General features: G+C 54.2%; 7 protein-coding genes across 7 annotated transcripts; 3 read left to right on the top strand and 4 right to left on the bottom strand.

Moving 5' to 3' along the window:
* Positions 1 to 901: 901 nt before the first annotated feature.
* A1O7_01995 (uncharacterized protein) lies at positions 902 to 3,563 on the top strand (the record flags this gene model as incomplete). Its single annotated transcript, XM_007756031.1, has 2 exons — positions 902 to 2,199; positions 2,249 to 3,563. The coding sequence occupies 2 exons, from the start codon at positions 902 to 904 to the stop codon at positions 3,561 to 3,563; spliced, it is 2,613 nt and encodes an 870-aa protein (XP_007754221.1).
* An 861-nt stretch (positions 3,564 to 4,424) lies between these two features.
* Positions 4,425 to 7,583, bottom strand: A1O7_01994 (uncharacterized protein; the record flags this gene model as incomplete). The annotated part of the gene is made up of 1 exon (XM_007756030.1): positions 4,425 to 7,583. One exon carries the CDS (start codon positions 7,581 to 7,583, stop codon positions 4,425 to 4,427), a length of 3,159 nt encoding a protein of 1,052 aa, XP_007754220.1.
* A 733-nt stretch (positions 7,584 to 8,316) lies between these two features.
* Positions 8,317 to 9,414, top strand: A1O7_01993 (uncharacterized protein; the record flags this gene model as incomplete). Its single annotated transcript, XM_007756029.1, has 1 exon — positions 8,317 to 9,414. The coding sequence occupies one exon, from the start codon at positions 8,317 to 8,319 to the stop codon at positions 9,412 to 9,414; it is 1,098 nt and encodes a 365-aa protein (XP_007754219.1).
* A 273-nt stretch (positions 9,415 to 9,687) lies between these two features.
* Positions 9,688 to 11,602, bottom strand: A1O7_01992 (uncharacterized protein; the record flags this gene model as incomplete). Its single annotated transcript, XM_007756028.1, has 2 exons — positions 9,688 to 9,906; positions 9,956 to 11,602. 2 exons carry the CDS (start codon positions 11,600 to 11,602, stop codon positions 9,688 to 9,690), a joined length of 1,866 nt encoding a protein of 621 aa, XP_007754218.1.
* A 1,235-nt stretch (positions 11,603 to 12,837) lies between these two features.
* Positions 12,838 to 13,650, bottom strand: A1O7_01991 (uncharacterized protein; the record flags this gene model as incomplete). The annotated part of the gene is made up of 1 exon (XM_007756027.1): positions 12,838 to 13,650. One exon carries the CDS (start codon positions 13,648 to 13,650, stop codon positions 12,838 to 12,840), a length of 813 nt encoding a protein of 270 aa, XP_007754217.1.
* Positions 13,651 to 15,647: 1,997 nt separating this feature from the next.
* A1O7_01990 (uncharacterized protein) lies at positions 15,648 to 17,597 on the bottom strand (the record flags this gene model as incomplete). Its single annotated transcript, XM_007756026.1, has 1 exon — positions 15,648 to 17,597. One exon carries the CDS (start codon positions 17,595 to 17,597, stop codon positions 15,648 to 15,650), a length of 1,950 nt encoding a protein of 649 aa, XP_007754216.1.
* Positions 17,598 to 18,249: 652 nt separating this feature from the next.
* A1O7_01989 (uncharacterized protein) lies at positions 18,250 to 20,314 on the top strand (the record flags this gene model as incomplete). The annotated part of the gene is made up of 2 exons (XM_007756025.1): positions 18,250 to 18,484; positions 18,639 to 20,314. The coding sequence occupies 2 exons, from the start codon at positions 18,250 to 18,252 to the stop codon at positions 20,312 to 20,314; spliced, it is 1,911 nt and encodes a 636-aa protein (XP_007754215.1).
* Between the last annotated feature and the right edge of the window lie 314 nt (positions 20,315 to 20,628).

The following is a 20,628-nucleotide window of genomic DNA, read 5'->3' as shown; positions in this document are numbered from 1 at the left end:
TGTCATTGACGTGCTTGGAGGACGTGGCACACTTGGAACTAAAGTAGAGCAAGGGCAAAGAAGATGCTTCTCGAAATCTTGCTCAGCAAACAAGAGACAGAGCAGTCATCTCTCGGAGCACTCCAAGCCGCCGGCGACATCAGCAATAGAAGACGAGGTGGCCAAACTCGTCGCTAAAGACATACAGTAAATAGCTCCTATGCTCCGCTTTGGCGATCGACCACCGATTACCGAGCATGGGGATCTGGGCGAGGAGCAGGCGGGTCTGGTGGCTTGTTCAGTGTGAGCAGGTGAGGAACCAGCAGAGGCCTGCCCAAGCGGTGGAATCGCGTTGATAATCACGTAGCTGGAGGCTGTCGTTCTCCTACGCTCGCGCGAAGCAGAAGTTGACAGTTCTTGCAGGGCTGGGCAGGGGCCAGAGAGCATTGTTACTTCTAGAACGCAGTCCGGCGCACTTCCTATCCAATGTGGTTCATGATGCTACCACACCGCGAAGAGAATGGCCGAGAGGTAAGAGGGAGAGCCGGAGGCTTGAGGCCTAGAACCAATAGTAGGCGCCCAAGCCGACATTCTGCCCGTCCGAAAGGAGCCCCCGGCGCCCCCATGCTCTAGTCGTCATTGCCGGGCAGGTGCACCAGAAGCAGCCACCCGAATCACTCACAACTCACATTCGTCTCACGCAGAACTCACATTACACAGCACAGAACTTTCCTGCCTCGCATTGTTGCACGCGCCTGGGCCTACAGCAATACCGAGCCATTAGTTCCTTGACGCGACACAGGATGCTTGCCCTGCCGAAAACAAAGACTTGCTGAAGTCGTCGGCTTCGGCCCACGGATCTCCTCAACGGCGAGTCGCCCTTAAGCAACGCCGATCCTACGTCTACGTGAATAGTATCGATATGGCTTCGCTCATCGATCCTCAACTGCGAGGCTCTTCTCTAAGCAGCCCTCCGAAACCTCGCGATATACCGCCACGATACCAGAATGGTCCGCCGGGTGCCTATTCCCCTCTACAGCCATCTCTCCAGCCGTCCCCAAACAACTCGTACCAGTCTATTCAGACCCCAAACTATTACCCTAGCACTGCACATACCCACGACAGCCCCGACGATCAGAGCCCTCCAGCGAACCCGCACGATCCTAATGATATCAAGAGGCCGCGCGCCTGTGAGGCATGTCGACAACTAAAGGTCAAATGCGAGCTCGACGACAACCACCCCACCGGATCCTGCAAGAGATGCGCAAAGGCGAACAGACAATGCATTGTCACAGCCCCGAGCAGGAAACGGCAGAAGAAGACCGATAGTCGCGTCGCCGAGTTGGAAAAGAAGATCGACGCTCTCACGGCAACGTTGGCCGCAAGAGGCGGCGCGGAGTCCGATCTCGCCGTCGATCCGGCCATGGCGATCACACATGCTCCTCATCAAGATCCTCGGGTACAGGCCTTTGGCAGTCAGTGGCATCATCATCCTCCTCCGCCGCCCCCGCCGCCGGTTCCACCGCCAGGAGCTCACGCTCATTCTCCGCAACAGGGTGTGAAGAGGAAGATCACAGACTTTGACTACTTCGGTGGCGAGCTACACAAACCCTCACCTCCTCAATACAAGTCGGCGGCACCACCTCCAAACACATATCAACCAGTATTGGAGCACACGACAAAGACGGAAGAGCCGGCTACCGTTGATCCCGTTGAGCGCGGCCTGGTCGACATCGTCAGTGCCAGAAAATGCTTTGATCGATACATGGCCGAAATGTGTGAGCATTTGCCCATGGTGGTCTTTCCTCCTGGGACTCAAGCGGATGAGGTTCGCAAGAACAAGCCTATCTTGTTTCTAGCTGTCCTGGCGGTCGCTTCCGGCACGATCCGGCCTGATCTTCAGCCTAGGTTGATCGTGGAGATCACCCGAGCACTGGCCGATCGGGTGATATTCCGAGGTGAGAAGTCACTCGAACTGGTGCAGACAATCCAGGTCACGACATGCTTCTACCAGCCCCCAGAGAAGTACGAAGAGTTGAACTTCAACCAGCTCATTCACGTTGCGGCTGTTATGGCACTAGATCTAGGCATGGGAAAACGATCAAAACGAGGAGTTGGCGGGATTTGGCGGCCCTATCATGAGAACAAGAGACCCCTGTCGGACCCCAGCAGTGCAGAGGTGCGCCGATGTTGGCTGGGCTGCTACTACATGTGCTCAAAGTGAGTATTGCCCTGGACGCTACCCTACCATTCTAACCAGTTCCAATAGCTCCTCGATGTCTCTTCGACGGCCGCTCCTCATCCGGTGGAGTCCCTACGCCGATGAATGCATCGACATCTTGACCTCTTCTCCAGATGCGCTTCCCTCGGACAAGTACCTGTGTCATCTTGTCCGGGGACAGCACATTACTGAGGAGATTGGACTTGAATTTTCCATGGATGACCCAGCTTCTCAGGTGTCGTTGACGGATCCCAAGACCCAGTCTCACATGAAGGCTTTTGAGCGTCAGCTTGCAGCATGGCACGATTCAGCCACCAAGGACATGCTTAAGAAGCCGATTGTGCAGCACACCAAGGGCATTATTAATCTCTACATGCACGAAATCGCCATGCATCATAACCATAATATAGACGACTTCCGACCTCCATACATCGCTACTCCTATCGATGGACCTCCAGACCCGGACACACCAGCCCACGTCGAAGCTCTCACGATTTGTATCAACTCGGCCCATTCCGCTTTCGAAGCCTTCCTCAGTATGGACGTTGCAGCTCTGCGCGCTTTACCCACTCTTTTCTTTGTTAGGAACTCCTATGCCGCAGTAGCACTCATCAAGATGTATTCAGCCGTCTCTGCGAGAGGATCGAAATTCAATGCCATCTTCAAGACCAGGGATCTTAAGGTCGAGTATTATCTTGACAGAATGATTGAAGCGCTCAGCAAGGCTTGCGAGGACAACATGTCCCGTGTTGCTCACAAATTCACTTTGATCTTCAATATGCTCAAGAGCTGGCACATGAAGAGAATTGATTCGGTCAATAATGGAAGCGGCCCGGTCTCGAGGCAGCGGACACCGGCGAATGGGTCCGTCAACTCGAGATCAAACAGCGTGCCGCATGCACAATCAAACGCCTATAAGGCTATCCCTCCGCAGCAGGACCCCTCAAGCTTAGGCTGGAATTCGCAGCATCGCGCTTCGGTTGACGGCGGTCCTCCGCTCCCGCAGACTCAAGCGCAGCCTCGGACCGGCCTTCAAATGCTCTCCGACGCTGCCATGGGCCCTGGTCCCGGTCCTGGGCCCGGCACGTTGATGCCACAGCCGCAGCCAACGCCCCAACAACAGTGGTCTCACACGATAACGAACCAGCCCACACAGCCAAACATGCTCCCCGGAATCAACCAGATGCCTGCTTCAGCACCACCAGGCTATGACCAAACTGGTATGATGCCATACATGATGCTGGGCCCCGGCGGAGACATGATCCCGATGGACTTCACGAATGATGAGCTTATGGCATTTGGGTTCGGGGACGAGTTCCTTGCCATGAATTTCGGCTTTGAGACCAGTGGGTGGCCGCTGTAGAGACCCTTGAGGGATCGGACACGCTCAGCTACCATGGAAACCCCCCCAGAGCCGAATCTGCAAGCCCTGGAGCCATGGTGTCTACGTATGATCTGTGCCTCGGAGGCAACTCTTGCTCGACGATGCGACAGTGGGAGCGATTCAGCTTCTCCAGCGATAAACTACGACTGGCTCTTTGCTGGGAGGATCCACTCTCGACCTGACCACGAAAAACACGGCGGATGTATCTCTTTCTTTAACGCCCTGACGCTTCATTACATTACGGGTTATGGCTGTTTCCACAACAAGGGAGGGTCGACACTGGTTTGCCCTTGACCTTATCCTGTACAAAAAGTGCTTTTATGTATGCATGGCTTTCTCAGTGGCATCTTTTGCTTTCGGGGGTCTGTAAAAGGGCGGAGCGGATGGGGGCACCTCTCTTTTGGTGGTGTCATCTGGAAACGCACCCACCCGGAATATCTTATTGTTTCTCATGCAGTATGCAGTATGTAGCAATGTCAGCAATGCCAGCACCATCCAGCAATGCGGAGCAAATGAAATGATTTTTGACGACATGTCTCTCTGGATGGTTTTGATGCCGTATGGTGTAGCGATCTGCGTGTCCGACTTCCTACAGTACCTCAAGAACATACGTATCATTGAAGGCACACACCACAAGATGTAGTTACAGTAGTTCTCACATCAGCTTTTTTGGTTCATCATACGGATGTCATGTGAAAGCCACGCTGTTGCGTTGTTGGTACCATACCGGTGCGAGTATCTTATCTCCTGACGGTACGCGGTACATGCCCCCAAAACATCGCCGTCGTGCTCGCTCTCCCCGTACTTCGCGGACCGTAATGAGACATATCGCTGAAGCCTTCAAGCGGTCGAGGCACCACCCTCCTCCAGCTCCGCCCAGGCCAACTCCTCGGCCAAACTCATCCTAAGGACCATCAAGATCTCCCGTCCACTCACGGCCGTAGCATCGTCCTCACCGTGTTGGACGAACTTTTCTCTCCAATCCCATCCCCTGCTCGGGCCGTCCTGCTTTCCACTCTTGGTTTTGCTTTTGTCACCGCCACTCTGGCCCTTGACCATGACGGCGCTCCCGCTCGCATCGGTGGTCATGCTTCGCCCCAGCATCTCCGATCCGAGGACGGAGTACGAAAACCCGCTCCCGCTCCCGCTCCCGCTCCCGCTCCCGCTGCTCATGGATTTCTTGAGCACGGCGCGCGGACTCGGCGGGCTGCTGCCCGCGTGTTCGCGCAGACTCGCGGCCAGACATTCCTCCGTAGCGCCAAACACGCGGGCGGAGACCGTGCTGAGGTCCTCGATCGCCGAGAGGAGGTCGTAGATCTGCGGCATGGTGAAGATCCTTCTGTGGCTACGATCATCACTTTGACTCCCGGCAGTAAGCAAGGCCGTTGCCTCGCCCAGCAGAGTCAGCAGCCCGTCGACCTGGATCGCGCTCGTCCGGACTGGATCGTAGAGACCGCCGTAGATGGAGTCGGCCGCGGAATTTACCGCCGCGATGAGCGCCTTCGCGGCCGCGCGTTTCCTGGCCAGCGGTCTGTGGTTGAGACTTGTTTGCGCGGAGCCGTCTTGGTCCCGGAGCGTGTAGAAGCGGCGAATGCACGCGTACCCGACGAGATAGAACTGTAACATCTCGGCGGCTTCGGGGTCCACCTCGGCGATGTCGACGAGAGCGGTCTTTGGGTTGCTCACAAGGGAGCGCAGAGCATCGTCGAGCTCGTTCTCTGGTGGGTACGCGCGTGACTGGACCAGCGAGTAGCTGACGAGGACGTCAACGAGTTGGCGGATCTTCCCTCGGGCGTGGCTTCGCGCGTAGCACAATAGTGCGGTACCATACTCTTCGGTGTTGTTGACTAGGTAATCGCCGAATCTATCGGAGACCTTCCTAGCCTCGTCTTGAAGACCGAGATCCGAGCAGAGATTGGTCAATTTCTCAGCCCGATCTTGCGTCGTGACTTCGAGGTGGTCGAGGAAGTTTGAGACTGCCGTGCGCATGACTTCTCGGTCGTCCAGGCGCGTGACGAGGGAGATGGAAACTTCCCACCCCTCAACGCCGGATCCGTCAGGCAGGTGGAGGGTATCTTTCTCAAACAGCTTTCCCGCGTAGGAAACGAGGAGATCGTCCTTGGAGACGCCCGCTTTGGACGCGCCGTAGCTGAGAACCATGAGGTCTTCTTCGTTTAGACCTGCGGGACGAGACGTGGTGTCGTCTTCTAACCAGCCTGCTTTGGAGCCAATCTCAGCCACGGAAGAAGCCATGCATTGTGATAGCGTTCGCAGCACGGTCAACGCGCCTTGGCTACTCCCTTGCAGGATGCAACCTAGCCCAACCTCGACAGGTGACATCCCGTTGATCTGGAAAGAATTCTTATCATCCGGAGCGGTCACACAAAGAAACGAGGCTCGCAGTCTTCCAAGGTAGGGATTTAAGTCTTCGTCTTGAACAGCCAGATTATTCGACCGGCTGACGTCGAAACTCCATTGTGCGACCGCAGTCGCGTCGGCAGTCCCGTCCCACCATATAGTCAAAGATGTCGTTGCTTCAAGCCAATCTTGCGATTGGGCTGATATTTCTTCAGCCGAACCCAGCAGAATGTTGTAGAGGATCTTGAGGTTCTGGAAGATCGTCCAGGGGAGAGTGTTTGAGGACTTTTGACCTAATCTACCGAGGAGGCGAGTCTCAGGTCTGCGAAGACCGAAATTCTCTGCTGAAAAACCGTCATCATCTTGAGCGGTAGCTTCGTCGGTGAGGTTTTCGAGCGCGGCTTCGACGGAGGTGCGGAAGACATCCCAGTCAGGACCTGCCACATTCCAGTCGCCGAACTGGGTTGCAGGGCATGAATTTAGCAGTTGCCGAGCTCGATAGATGACGCCCTGGATTGTTTGCAGTTGAGCTCCTTTGTATCCGTCATTATCGTGTCCATCGTCGGCAGCAGAAGCAGCATATTTAAAATCCGCGTCCGCAAAGAGCTGCATTACTTGCTGGAGCTTTCCCCGCAGTGTCAGACTGAGGACGGCGTCCCAGAAGAGCTCGTGAGAGGTGCAATTAGGCCGCGCGGAGGCGACTGCTTTGTACATTTGGTCGTACGAGACGTGATATTGGTCGAGCCAGTCGAGCAAGACCTGCGGAGTGGGAGTAATCGTATCATCCATTGAGGGAGGAGGATGTCGCAAAACGAGCATTAAAGAAGCCAGATAGTTTGCCTTTGCAAACGCAGGGGCTGTAGGCTGCGGACCAATGTCGTTGCTATCCAGGGAAGGTCGGTCAGGCTGGACGAAGCGTTGCCATTCCTTGATCAAATCGTATGCATGTTCTGAGATGATGTCCAGCGCTTTTGTGCTGTCTTTAAGGTATTGCGACTGCTGGTCGAGAGAACGCAGGATTTGTTCCGTCTCAAGGATGAGCTCGTCTGGTTCGGTAAGAGATGCTTGTTGTGCCCTAGCTCCCATATCTCTGGCCAGGTTCAGTACCACCGCATCGTTTCCCTTGTGCGGGAGAGCAGAGAGCCTTGTAGAGCTGCGAAATGATTTGCGCGGTGCAGATACCCGTGAGTCCCGGGCGCTGGCGGTGCTGAAGTTCATCAGAGATGCATTGTTAGGTCCAGTAATCGATTGAAACCCGCGGCGAGGTGAGTGTGGATTGGTTCCTCCGTCGTGCGCATCCTCTTCCATGGCTTGTTCGTCATCCTCTTCATATTCATTTGCCTTCCCGAGACCATAGCCTCGCCTAACCCGTGCGATGTTGGGGGTGCCATTCTTGGTTCTCGGAGGGAGGTGGGATCCGAGAGACGCCGGTGGCGGAGAATTTTCGGTGGGTTTTGTGAATTGCAACTTGCTGACGCCCGTCCCAAATGCTGAGCTACCGAATATCTGAGATGGAGGAGGAGCGACAGGGGTTGTGCTGGCTAATTGAGGCGGGTTCGATGACAGAAATCCTCGCGACGGTTGTTGTTTGCCTGGCGTCGAATCAACGCTGGACGAGAAGTCCGCTGTAAACCTATTCATTGCGATGGGTGCAGGACCAACTCAGCGCCATTCGTTTGAGCACTGGAGCAGCTGCAGCGACGATGTATTGTTCACAATGCGGCAATGTTGAATCCCCCAAATGTTTAGAGCGCGTCACGCGCACAAGGCTGAGCTTGCAAGGCTGAGGCTGCTTAGTCATCCACCTCGATCTCCTACCACTCCTGCCACCAGATGCCACTAATTACGAGGTAACTGCTTCTCCATTGCCATATCCCGGTCTTCATGTTGCTGGATGTCCTCCAGGTCCGATGGCCTTTGTCTCTCAAGTCTGCCTCGGGTATCCTTTGGCTGCGGGCATGGGGTCCATGACCGACCTGACAGCTGTCCAGATATCAGGTGCAGCTCCTAGTATTTGGTCCGCACGCGGAAATAACCCCCCGTATGAATGGAGGGCGCATGCTACTGAAATGAGTATTATCAGCTCCGACGACACAGCTCCGACCTTTCAGTTGAGTCCAGTATACCATCTTTGAGCGAGGTTGGTTTGTTACTATCCCATCTCTATTCGGAAGGCCATAACTTTGTACCTCGGTTGAGGCACGGACAGATGCCACCAACTACAAGGTTCAAGAGTCGTCGATCATTTTGATAGACCAAAGCTTCCGTTCTGCTATCCCTCCTTTGACTCTACCCCATATATTTCTTGAGGCTTTTTGGCTGTTCGCCGCTGTCCCCAATCCGATTCAATCTTCGTTATCGTCGAGGCGTCACAATGGGCTCCAATTACACCTTCCAGGGCTGGATGGGCCTAGACAAAACCTCCGCCCAGGGCAACATGGTTTGGCAAAGCTACACTGCCAAACCCTTCGAGGAAAGCGACGTTGACATTAAAATCACCCACTGCGGCATCTGCGGCAGCGATCTCCACACGTTGCGTTCTGGCTGGGGCCAATCGCTCTACCCTGTCTGCGTGGGGCATGAGATCGTCGGTACTGCCGTCCGCGTCGGCAGCAAAGTCGAGAACGGGATCAAAGTCGGCGATCGCGTCGGAGTCGGTGCCCAGAGCGGCTCATGTCTGCGACCTGATTGCGAGGAATGCTCGCACGACCAAGAGAACTATTGCCAGGTCAAGCAGACGGGGACGTACAACTCGAAGTGGCCGGACGGGAGCAAGTCATATGGCGGGTATGCCGACTACTGGCGCGGACACAGCCACTTTGTCTTCAAGATCCCGGACGCGATCCCGAGCGACATCGCTGCCCCGATGCTTTGTGGAGGGATCACGGCCTTCTCACCATTGACACAGTACGGTGCCGGCCCAGGCACGCGTGTTGGGATTGTCGGTTTAGGAGGACTTGGGCATTTCGGGGTGATGGGCGCCAAAGCCCTCAACGTGGACAAACTGGTCGCCATCAGCCGGAGGAGCTCCAAGAAGGCCGATGCCCTCACAATGGGTGCCGACGACTTCATAGCCACGGACGAGGATAAGGATTGGCACCGCAAGCACCGCCAGAGTCTCGATCTGATCGTGTGCACTGTCTCTTCTCCGAAAATGCCACTGGCACGATACCTACAGCTCCTCCGTGTGGGTGGGACATTCGTCCAGATCGGCGCGCCCGAGGACAACATTCCTTCCTTCAACGCCTTCTCTCTGCTCTCCAAGAAGATCAAGATTACGGGTAGCGGCATCGGCAGCCCCAAGGAAATCCGCGAGATGCTGGATCTGTTCGCGGAGAAGAAGGTCTGGACGTGGAACAACAACTACCCAATGAAGGAGGCGAACCGGGCCATCGTGGACATGGAAGAGGGCAAGGCACGGTATCGCATTGTGCTGGTGAACGAGAAGAATCTGAATGAAAGCCGCCTGTAGAGCCGTCTTGACTCATTCCTCCTGGGTCTGAGGAGGACATCAAGACGTTCTCATGTGGGGCGATTCCAAGATGAGTTCTCAGAGAGCTCGAATCTCTCCCGAGGGGCGGACCTAAGTATGAGAGAAGAGGTACGAAGGGAGAGCGACGATGTGTTTAAGACTTGTTGAAGAAAAGAAGGCCATGTGGACTTATTAGCTCATTGCACCAGCGACCTATGCGAGATCCAACCTCGCGCTGTCCGATGGTCGTGGGGTTGTGGAAACCGTACAAGTCTATTCAATGCCCATCAGCTCAGCCAACTCCTCAGGGCTGAGTGTGCTCCGCCTTCTGTATGCTTTCCTTGTCTTCGCGCCGTTGGCATTGGCGTGCTTTCGTTTCCGGCCAGGCTCCATGTGAGCGGATGGTGGTTGCCTCCGGGCTTGCAACGCCTCGGCCTCAACCGCTGCGAGCTTTTCAGATATGGACAGCGGGGGTTCTCGTTGCTTCATCGTCTATTTTTGCATTAGCGTTGCGACATATCTCCGTGAGCGTCTTACTGACCTTTCTCGGAATCCGCGACTTGGTCAAGTTCTCGTCACGCCATACCTCGTCGTCATCATCCTCATCTGGGCGGTCTCCGTCCATGCCTATAGCGCTGTCTGAACTTCTCGCGCCCGACTGCGCGCTCTGCCTTGATGACGAGTTCGTGCTTGTCGAGGCCAGCCCATGGTTAGGTGACTTATTGAGGCGGTCCAAGCCAACAGGCTGCAGCGGGCGTATGGGCTTCCCTATATTAAGTCCTGCTCTTCGTGCCAGGGATGCGCGGCGTTTTGGTGAGCGACCTGCCGTGGGAGGGCCGTCTGGATCCCGACGATGAGATTTTATGTCGATTTTATCGTTGTCCGGCAGTTTAGGGTATTGAACACCTCCTTGATCGTCGGCCGGGAGTTCTTGCTCCAGGTCTTCTTCGTCTGGCTCTTCTTCCAGTCTGCTGTTCTCGTGAAATATTGACGACAGTTCCTCATCTTGACCAAAGACAGGCTGTCCATTAGGCAGCAAGGCAATGCTTTTACCAAACTCCAACCTGGAAAGATCCTCTTTCGAGAACTCTTGTCCACTCTCGTCCACGTGCTTGCGCCAGTTGTCCATCATAGTCACCGCCTCCTTCCACCTGCTTGCCATCTTCTCCCACCCCACTCGTAGCTTGATGATTTCTTCGTCACGAATCTGGAGTTCTTCGATGGGGACGAATGAGGGATCCTTGAGGATAGACCGGCAGTGTTCCAGAATACCTGCCATTTGCTGCGCTAGCTCGTTGCAGGACGTGAGGTTTTGGGCTTCGGCTTCGGCTTGAGCTTGAGCTTGAGCTTGTTGTTGTGCTTGGGCGGCCTTCTGCCTCGATTTGCGGTATTGACCCGGCATGCCTATGCCGTCCTCCTCCGCATCCTGTTCTGATTCTTCACCACCGGGCCGGTGCCCCTCCAGCCCCGTCAACTCGCGCAGCATTTCCGCGGTCTCTGTGATGATTCGTCTGAGCGACACGTTTTCCGTACTCATCTCGTTGACCAGTGCGGCAAGGAAATCGTTGCTCTCCTGCTCCAAGCTCCATTCCGATCTGTCTACGGCCTGCCCGTTACGTCTTTCTCGACCGTGGGGTTCCGGCTCCCAGTTTATCGTGTTGATCTTCATGCCACTCGACTCTTTCTTGCCGCGCTGCATCCCCGCCATGTGGGCCTTCAGTTTGTCCAACTCGGTGTCTCGCTTACGCACGTCGCTTAGACATTTGGCTCGGACCTGGTCTAGAGTAGACTTCATTCTCAACATCTGCTCCTTAAGCTCCTTTGCTTGAGCCTCCGCATGGCGCACGTGAGCTTTCAAGACGCGCTCTTGTGATTCAGCCGCGGCTGCGGCTCGAGCCAACTCCGTGTTCTTGTCCTGTAGCCTCTGGAGGTCGATGGCGCGCTGCGAGTCATCAGCGCGTGCTTGGCGAATGTGGGTAGCGAGGATCTCTCGTTGCTCGGCGTCCTGGTCTCGCCGTATGACGAGGTCATGGACCAGGTTGATGACTCGGGACATCGTCGTATCTGTGATGGAACCATGGCGATCGGAGCGGGCAAAGTCGATGGGTTTGCCATTGGTAAGGAGACCCCGTGCGAGTAGAATGTTATTGAGATACTGCGATGCTCGCTCAAGACTGTGCGACTCCATTTGAACATGTACAATGGATGAGGGCCAGTGGTGTCAATCCTTGCTTCGCGGGAGACAGATGAGGAAGTATGTTGTGATGCGCGTCTCCGAGATTTGTCCGGCGCGTCTACCCGCTTACACGGTAAATGCCACTCTCCACTCACCCACTCTTCACTTCTCCATTCTTCCTTTCTTACCATGACTTTAGACACTGACTATAGTCAGCATGCGATTGGACACCGTGAAGGCTACAGACAGGGCAAAATACAGTGCTCACGGATGGTAAACAAGAAGGGTTTTAGAGAGCTCCTAAGCTGAACTCGAGGCCGCCCTTCAGGGGTTACTTTTCGTCGCTCGCCGTGTCGAAGATTTCAACACCTCCATCACGAATGACAATGGGACCACAGAAACACGAGCAACAGCAGAGCCGGGGAAAGCCAAAGCCCCCAATGAACGAGGCGGGTAGGGAACATCTCAAGAGCTGCTGTAGAGCCATTCGAGGACCCGAAACGCGTCCTGCCCGAACGAGAAGCTCCGGTGTGGACTTGGGGCATTCGGTGGCAAGCGACTGCAAAGTAGATAGCCGCAAAGGCCACTTGCCTTTGACGTTGCAAGGCTCCAAGATCAGCCTGTTTCATACCTGGTAGATGCTCTATCAAAGTCTGTGTGAATGGGTGACACTGCGTCCAAGAAAACTTGCTCAGAGTCCCTCGCTTCTGTTTCCGTCGAGTAATCTGACTGTCCACGTCGCGAGATCTTTTCGATGCGAATCCCGGGGCTCAGCTCGCCGCGCTTCTCAGTTGATAGATGATCGGACGGCTTCTCCGTAACTGCCGACCACCTGAATCTTCCATTTCCGAGCGCAATTGCACAGCGGAAAGTTTGGTGCTACCAGCAAAGACCACGGTTGCGGAGTCGTCTGGACTTTTTGGTGAGTTTCCTGATGTTCCATTCCGTTGTCGCTCTTCTCCATCCCATTAACCGTGGTGGAAGAGGTCAACCCGTCCCGCTACCGTCTTCTATTTCTCATCTCAAACTCCTTCTCTGAACATGACCGTTTCATAGTGCCGGAGGTATTGCCTATTCTGCAAGAACGCCATTGGACCCAGCTGATCGCAAACCCAGAGCGCCAAAACTGGGTAAGCTACATTCTGTCCACTCGAGGAAAGAACGGTGCGACAGGCCCGTGCCATGATCTTGACTTCTATGGCCTGCACACCCACTCACACCACGGCCCAATAATTCCATCCCGCAAATCATAAAATATCCAGATCTTCAAACTCTGCCAACAATCCGTAAGGCTCTTCCCAGCTATGCCTCGGTTCGAATTCCATAGGCCGACTCGCATAGCATCCGACCCAGACACTCCCCTTCTGGTGCTCGAAGCCACCAGCAAAGAAGCCCATAATCTCGCGCATCTTTCTCCATCCCGTCGCGACATCTTCTGGGTTTCGTTGCCGCATATACGAGTCTGTATAGGAATACTGCGGCTCGAATGATGTCGAGCTCTCTGGGATTTTGTACCATATCCACAGAGATTGATCAACTCGCTCCAATTTCACGCGAAGAGATTGCGACGCGAGTGAATAAGACCCAAACGGCATAAGAGGCAAGGGCAAGCGGGCCGACGACGTCCAGTCTGCACCGCAAGGTGAAACGGCCACCACTGAGGCAGCATGTAGCTCTCCCTCGATTAGCTCGAGGCCGGCTTTGGCCCATCGTCCTGTGGCCCTAGCCTCACTCCCTCGTCTCGGGTGGCGTGAGATTCGACGCGTCGCGATCGGCAATGGTGACAGCGTTGGATCCGGCAATGACCCAGCGAAAATGACAATCCCAGCCTGGTCGAACTCCTCCGACAGTGCAGCGGAGACAGTGACCTCCGCCAGAATGAATGATTGTCGTAGGCGCTTCAAAATCATCGGTGCCGTGGTGTCATCGGATGCTGAAGGCTTCCGCCAAATGCTTGTGTTGGGTGGCGCTTGCAGCGAGAAATACTCGTGGATGTTGTCTGGTTGCTCAAACGTTGTCGGAACATTCACCGCCACAAAGTCCTCGTCTGCGAGCTCCATACCGTGTAGTAACCGTGCACAGGCAGATGACTTCGTTGTGGGGCCGCTTGAAACTTCTGGCTGTGTGTTTTTAGAGGTGTTATCAAGAAAAGACCTGGCATCTGGACCGGCTGGGACTTTCTCCTTCGTTCATGCGATGACGTCCGGCGGCCGTAGCTGTTGCACCGCCAAAGCTTAGATAACCTAAGTGAAAGTGACAGCTTCAAGCGAATCGTCGAGTATAAGCATCTAAGGAGTAAATCTCGGCTGTCGTCGACAACGGCAGCCGAGAGAGAGGGCTCAGAAGAAAGAAGACAGGGATAAGGCAGTACTGCATCCAGACAATGCAGGGGGAAGCAGAACAACTTAAAAGCTTGCAACACCAGGCAGGGAGGGTGGTATCGCTTGCTCAAACAGCTGTCTTTAGCATTCAAGAACTTGTCGCGAGGTCATCAGCCATAAAGGTGGGAACAAAGGTCGAGACGTCGGATGGAGGTGGCCAACGAGCGACTGGCCAGCGTCAGAGGCTCCTGAGGTACGGAGTAGCTCTTGGACAAATCAGGGGCCTTCCACGGATTTCGCGGTCCATGGCGGACCGGCAGGAAAGGTTATGCCTCAAGGTAAGCTAGCCCTAAGCGCATACACGCGTGAGCCGAGGGCTGAATAAAAGACCTTGCTTGTGGGTTAGATGAAGGTTAGTCGTCGGACGATAGTTGCCACGCAGCGGCGGAGCGACTGTGGCTGGCCAATCATGCGGCATATCACCGCCTGCCAGTATCAGCAGTACCGGGGCAGTGGGCAGACAAGGGCCCGAGAATGCTTCCGGAAGTTGGATCAGATGGACTGCCGGTACCACACACCGATCGCAAGGGCAGGAACTAGCGAACGTCAATCACAGTGATAGAGCGGCGACAGACGTACGAGGTTGAAGTGGCCGGAACACATGTCTTGGAGGGAAGGTGATTGCAGATAAAAGAGTGTCCTCATGACCGACTGGGAGGCGCATGGAAGTGCATCGCAGTCAGCATCACCAAAGTTGACGCCCCGTGGTGATTAGCCATGCATGCCAGGCGTACGAGTACCACCCCGGGGCGAGGGCATGCTTAGGAGGCCTTGACCTGGCACAGGCTTGAGTAACCGCGGCGTCCTCGGTGGCTCTGACATTCAGTTGTCTTTCAGACTCCATTGAATGCCATTGATCGTTGCGCAGAGAGGCGTGGAGGGGCATTGCGGGCCGCCTAAGAGTTCGGCTTAGCTGGGTTACATGGGAGCTGACGGGGTGGCCCGTCCTCCCCGTCGTGCCCTGATTATGCCGGAGAACGAGTTAGGCGGTTGCAGACAAGCTAGACAGGGGTCGAGAAGATTCGAGGCATCATGCTCGAAGCTGTGCACGAGGCTCGTTGTCGAGCCCTAAAGGATAAGAGCGATGTCATCAAAGGAAGAAGAAAGTCAGAGATGTGGTTGACAGGCCGGAAAGCCAATTATGCATTGACCATCGCCCTTCAGATTTTACTTTTTCGTTTCTCGCACGCTTGCTCAATTGCAGCGCCTTGATTTGTTGGGTATTCCCGCCACCATCACCGCACAGACAGAGAGCCGCCCAGCTTGCCCTTGTCGATTGGAAGCTGTCACTTTGATTGCCGAGGCTCTTGTGAGGTCATGGTCACGAGCTTGGTCACATCTCGAAGTTTACTTTGACAAGTGTCAGATTCCCGCGTATTGCGAGCTGAAGTGATTGCCACCGTCTCTTGCAGTACCTCGGACGATATGGGTACGCTCGAACTACGCTCTGGAGACCGCCACCACAGTACGGAGATCCTCGTACCAGATAGTTTCGACTGATGTCGATTCTCGAATATCGCGGAGTGGCAGGACAAGGCTGTCTTGAGGACCCTTGCCGAAGCTTAGATTCTCCAGGGAACACTCACACCATGAACAGAGAGCACTAGTGTTGCGGCACTCTGGACTGAGACCGTGCAGCGCAACGCATACTCTTGGCAGACGCGGCTGGCCCTTTCTCATTTCTTGCCCTTGCCCTTCTTCTTTTTGTTAGCACCGCCTCCAGTCCCTGTAGAAACAGTCACCGCGGCGGACTTTGCATCAACGTTCAAGGACTCATCCACGGCACCACCCTGGGTTCGGTCATCCCGTTTGCCCTTCTTCTTGCCTTTGGGCGGTCGGTAGTAACTTCTGTCTCTCATCGGAAGCCAACGTTCGGGGTCGGGCTTTTTGTTTTCGTCATAATCTTTGGGTAATCTCGACTTCCGAATACGTTTGGGTTTCGGATCGCCACCCTCTGCTGCAGCCCGTCTTTTCGCTGGCCCCAATTGTGCTTTCGTGAGGGCATTTGAGGATTGCGGAATTCCTCTGTTCTCCAAGGCATCGATATTGATGTTCCGAACGAGCTCGGATGTGGAAGTCAGCTTATCGGCATCGGGCCCAGACACAGCCTCGTCATCTTGGGCATGTGACGCCACGTAACCGGCGACCGTAGCTTTGTCCTCCGGCTGCTGCTCCCGAAGTTTACTGAAGATGGCCGAAGCGAGTTCGGCATCCTCCTGGTTTTGGGACTCCAATAGTGAGACACCTGCTGCGGTGAGTAAGGTGGTGGGAGCATTAGGCTTAGTTCGCCAGTACGCGGCGGCCTTGGCCAGTTCGTGCTTGACGCCACCCTTCTGACCCCTGTGTGTGTATAAGCTGGTCAAAAGACTCACAAGCATAGGGTTGAAGCGAATATCGTCCCCAGCATCGGCCATCGAATCATCTAACCGCTTGAAGAACTGTTCCACCAATTCAACAGCTGAGGTTACATCTCCATTGATGACGTACATTTGAACGAGTGTAACGATCAGTCCGATGTCGTTGGGCCGTTTCTCCAGTTCCGGTAATACGTTCCTGATGGCCGCTTTACCACTTTCATTCTTCGCATGGGCTGCTGTGTTGAAGTAGGAAGCCAGAAGGACCTCTGGAGATAACGAGGGAACAGAATGTACCTTGAGAGCCTTTGCATTGGAAGACATGACACCGTCATACTTGAACGTCTGTAGATCGATAGTGCTTTTGTTGGACTCCAGGGGTATACTTTGGTAGGTGAAGAGCCTGTCATTTTGTGGTATTTTAGGAGTCGAATGAAATGTCCTATGTGCAAGGAACGGGTTGATCAAGGGGCCTGTCAGCAGAACGTTGTTCAGCCCGACTTTGCGAGTCGAGATGTCTGAGGCTTCCTGGACGTTGACCTCGCCCGCAAGTGTCTCTGCTTCGAGCATCTTTCCCTGCGACTGCAGCACGAACAGCTGTTGGACGGAGATGGGCAGAAGCTCTTCTGCCTTTTGCTGGTCTGTGAGGTCTTCTGAGTGCTTGCACAGTTCTTTGGCGCGCTTGAGTAGCATTTCGGCCTGCGCATATTCTCCTCTGGCAATACACCCACAGGCGGCATTGTAAGCAGTTTCGAAAGCCTCCAAGTCTTCTCTTCCAGGTCTGCGGATCGAACCCGAGTTCAGATGACCAAGCCACTGCGCCTGCGCATCTATCGCACCTTGATTTACTCGCAGGTCAAACTCCTCAGCATCCAATTTCTGGCTCCGTATGCGTTTGTATAGTTCAGACGTTCTTATCGATTCTTCGAGACGATACCTGGACTGCGCCTCAACATGGTCTGCTCCTCTACTCTTCAAGGAGGCCGACAAATCAGCTGCCTCTTTTAATCGACCAGTCTTATACAATGCATAGGCGTATTCCAGCTCGACCTTCTTGCGCAGGTCGGCCCCGATGTTGTTTTCGAAGAACTTCGCAGCCTCCTCGTAGCGGTCAAGCTTGAGAAGCGCAACCAGTTTAACATGTTGCATTTCAAGGTCAGATCCTCTGGCTGACTTTAGGACTTTGTCGCATTCCGAAAGGATTTGCTCATGATCGTCGAGGGAGGATTTCTTCAGAAGCGACGAGAGGCTCGAGGGAAGTAGAGCGGCCATGCCGCTGAATGCAGGAGGGAGTAGGCGTTCAGCTACCGAAGCATTATCTTCGGCGACGGGAGAAGGGCGACCAGGGACTCGGAGAGGAGTGCCAGAGTTTGTGTATAAAGACGTGATTCAAGAATGCTCAATGAATTGTGAATCATCGCGGGGTTCGAGATGGAAGTGTCCGTAATTTTCCCCCACAAACTTCGAGACTGGCGTCGACGCGGCTGAGTGGCCACGCCGAGCACCATGAGCACGCGACTTCCTCTACATAGACAGCACGTTTTCTACTCATGCTAATCAAAGTATCCAGGTACTGTTGCCTTTGAGGTAGCCAGAAGTCAATCTTGGTGTGACAGGACGAGTTTACTGATGCCGCGTGAAGTCACTGGGTCGTTTGTTCGTTTGTTGATGTTGCGTTTGATGATGCTCACATTTTGAGGGCAACCGAGAAGGCAATCCGAACATTCTTGGACCTTTAATTTCTTCTCTACTACCATTTCAAATGGAGTTGACGCTATAATATTCATTCCTCTGTGCTTCCTCCCTACCTTGGATGACCTCTTTCCTCCGTCGCTTATTGGGTCTGCCGGGCAGACTTCAATGTCTACCGTTCAGAACAGAGCGGCCTTTGCTCTCGCCGCCTGATCACAGATGCCCATGCGCCATGGACGTCAACAGTGGTAGTTTCCCTTCCGAGGTCGTCAAAATCATCCAACATATTGCCAACAGCCGTTTCATTGCTTTTGATCTCGAGTTCTCCGGCGTTGCTGGGAGGAGGGCTGCCGGCGGTGCAAACCGGCTGAGCCTACAGGAATACTACTCGGATTTGAGAGCTGCTGCCCAGATCTATCAAATTCTACAGGTTGGCTTGACTATCGTCACCGAGGATACTGAAAAAGGTATGTCTGGTGAAGGTGAACAAGAATGGAGCGTGTACACTTTATCGCGAGAAGGTTTCATGAATCATTAGTCCGGGGCTTTTTATTATCGACACTGCCAGTGATTTACAGCTGTCCAGAGACATTTGCCAAAGGACCAAATTAACCTCAACAGGTCGCTATGAGGCCCGACCTTACAACTTTCATCTCAATCCGCTACCGACAACGAAAGAATCGGTCTTCACGCGAATTTGGTCTTACAACAGTGGCGGCAAGTTCCCTCACATCACGATCTGTATTCTTCTGCTAACTCTTACAGCTGTCTCGTTTCTCATGCGGAATGGCTTTGACATGGACAAACCGTTTACCCAAGGGGTTCACTATCTCTCGCGGCAGGAGGAAGCTCAAGTCCGAAGCAAGTTAGTTGAAGAAGAGCAAGTCAGGTCTAGAATCCCTGACATGCAACTCAAAGACGACGATTCTTTCCTCGTGGATCATATCAAGAAGTCAGTAAATGACTGGCAGGCCCTGCCAAAGGAGGAGCAAGAACCTTATCTCAACATCCCTGCCGAAGATGCCAAAGAGCCAGTACCTTCCACGCTCAATCGATATCAGGTTCGCCTTACCCACCAGACTATCAGAAACGAGTACCCCAACCTCAAAACCCAGGGCATGGGCCAGTTTGTGCAGATCACCAACCCCACAAGTGAGCAGCAAGCCAACGAAAAAGAAGTCCGCGAGCAGAGACGTGAGCTCGAGATTGCCAACGCCGTAGGCTTTCGGTGGGTCTTGGAGGCCATTATGGGTGGTGACATCTCTAAGCTGCCGCACCACTATGTTGTTGCAGCGCATTCTCCGGAGGACAAGCCGAAAGATGTACAGGGCTTTCTAGATAATCTTCAGAAGGATTTAAAAGGCCAGACTAGAGCCCTGGTCGGCCACAACTGCCTGACGGACGTTATCAATCTATATCGCTGCTTCGTCGAGGACCTGCCGGAGAAACTGAGAGATTTCAGCGCCAATCTGCACAAGCTGTTTCCTGTTATCATGGATACAAAATTTGTGGCTGGCCTTGGGAACAAGCGATGGGCGGATACCTCCTTGAGATCTGTTGAAGACGAGCTCAGTTCAGTTGGACTGCCCCAGGTTCACCTACCCCCGACCTTCGATCGATACCTCTATGCGGCGAACTATCATGAGGCAGGCTTCGACAGTTTTGTGACAGCCAAGATCGGGCTGAAGATGCCTGGCAAACTGCGACGAGGTCCTCAAGACGTCAAATCATTGGTCGAAGGGTCTGTGCCAGCCCTAGAACGGAAGACAGAGGTTCGGCACGAGGAGGGTAGGCCAGTCAGTTCCCTCCAGTCTCCTGCCGATGAGATAGACCAACAGCAGGGTACCAAGAAAAGCATCGTGGAGATGATCAGAGCCCCGGTTACCACAGTCAGATCCCTTCTGTCTGGAGCGCCGAGCCCAGTCACCGAGGAAAAACCGAGCATAGCTTCTGTTAAAAAGTCCACTCTGCTTATCCCTGCATCCGTCATACCACCGACTGGGACAGTCGTTGCGACGAAAGAGAAAGCTCAAGCAACACATATCACGAGGAACGAACTTCAGAAACTACGAACGATATCGAAGAAGAGGAATATCTTTGACATCCTCGATGACGAACCAGAGAATATGCCAGCGGAAGAACCGGAGACCAACGAGCGACAGAGGATTGCAGAATGGGTCAAAGAAGGGAGGCTGATGCCAAGATGGGAGCAGGACGCTGAGTTTTGGAAGTTGATTGTGAACAAATTGCAAGCGAATGCAACTCGAGAGGGCATCTTGCATTTGACAGAGCAGTGACAGCCCATTCGAGGAGGGCCGGCTTCATCGGCCGCTGAGAAGGCGACATTTGCGCAGCTCTTGCGCAGCTCTTGCACAACCTGCAACATCTGTGCTTCTTGGCTGTCGTTTGCTTGCTTTGACTATGTTTGATATTGACGATATCTGCGAGCATCCTCAAACCTGACTGGCTGCATTGCTGGCAAGGCTGTTGGTGAGGAAGGAAGCCGAGGTTGAAGCGAGTTCAATTTGGCACATTGTGACGAAACTGGAGTGCATTCTCCTCACACATCCCCAACCTGTTGCTGCTGCTCCTTCTACTCACCGCATCAGTG

This window comes from Cladophialophora yegresii (assembly GCF_000585515.1).
Source record: "Cladophialophora yegresii CBS 114405 chromosome Unknown aczIN-supercont1.2, whole genome shotgun sequence".
NCBI lineage: Eukaryota > Fungi > Ascomycota > Eurotiomycetes > Chaetothyriales > Herpotrichiellaceae > Cladophialophora > Cladophialophora yegresii.
Note: the sequence above shows the minus strand (reverse complement) of the source record. Positions and strands in the feature narration are given on the sequence as shown.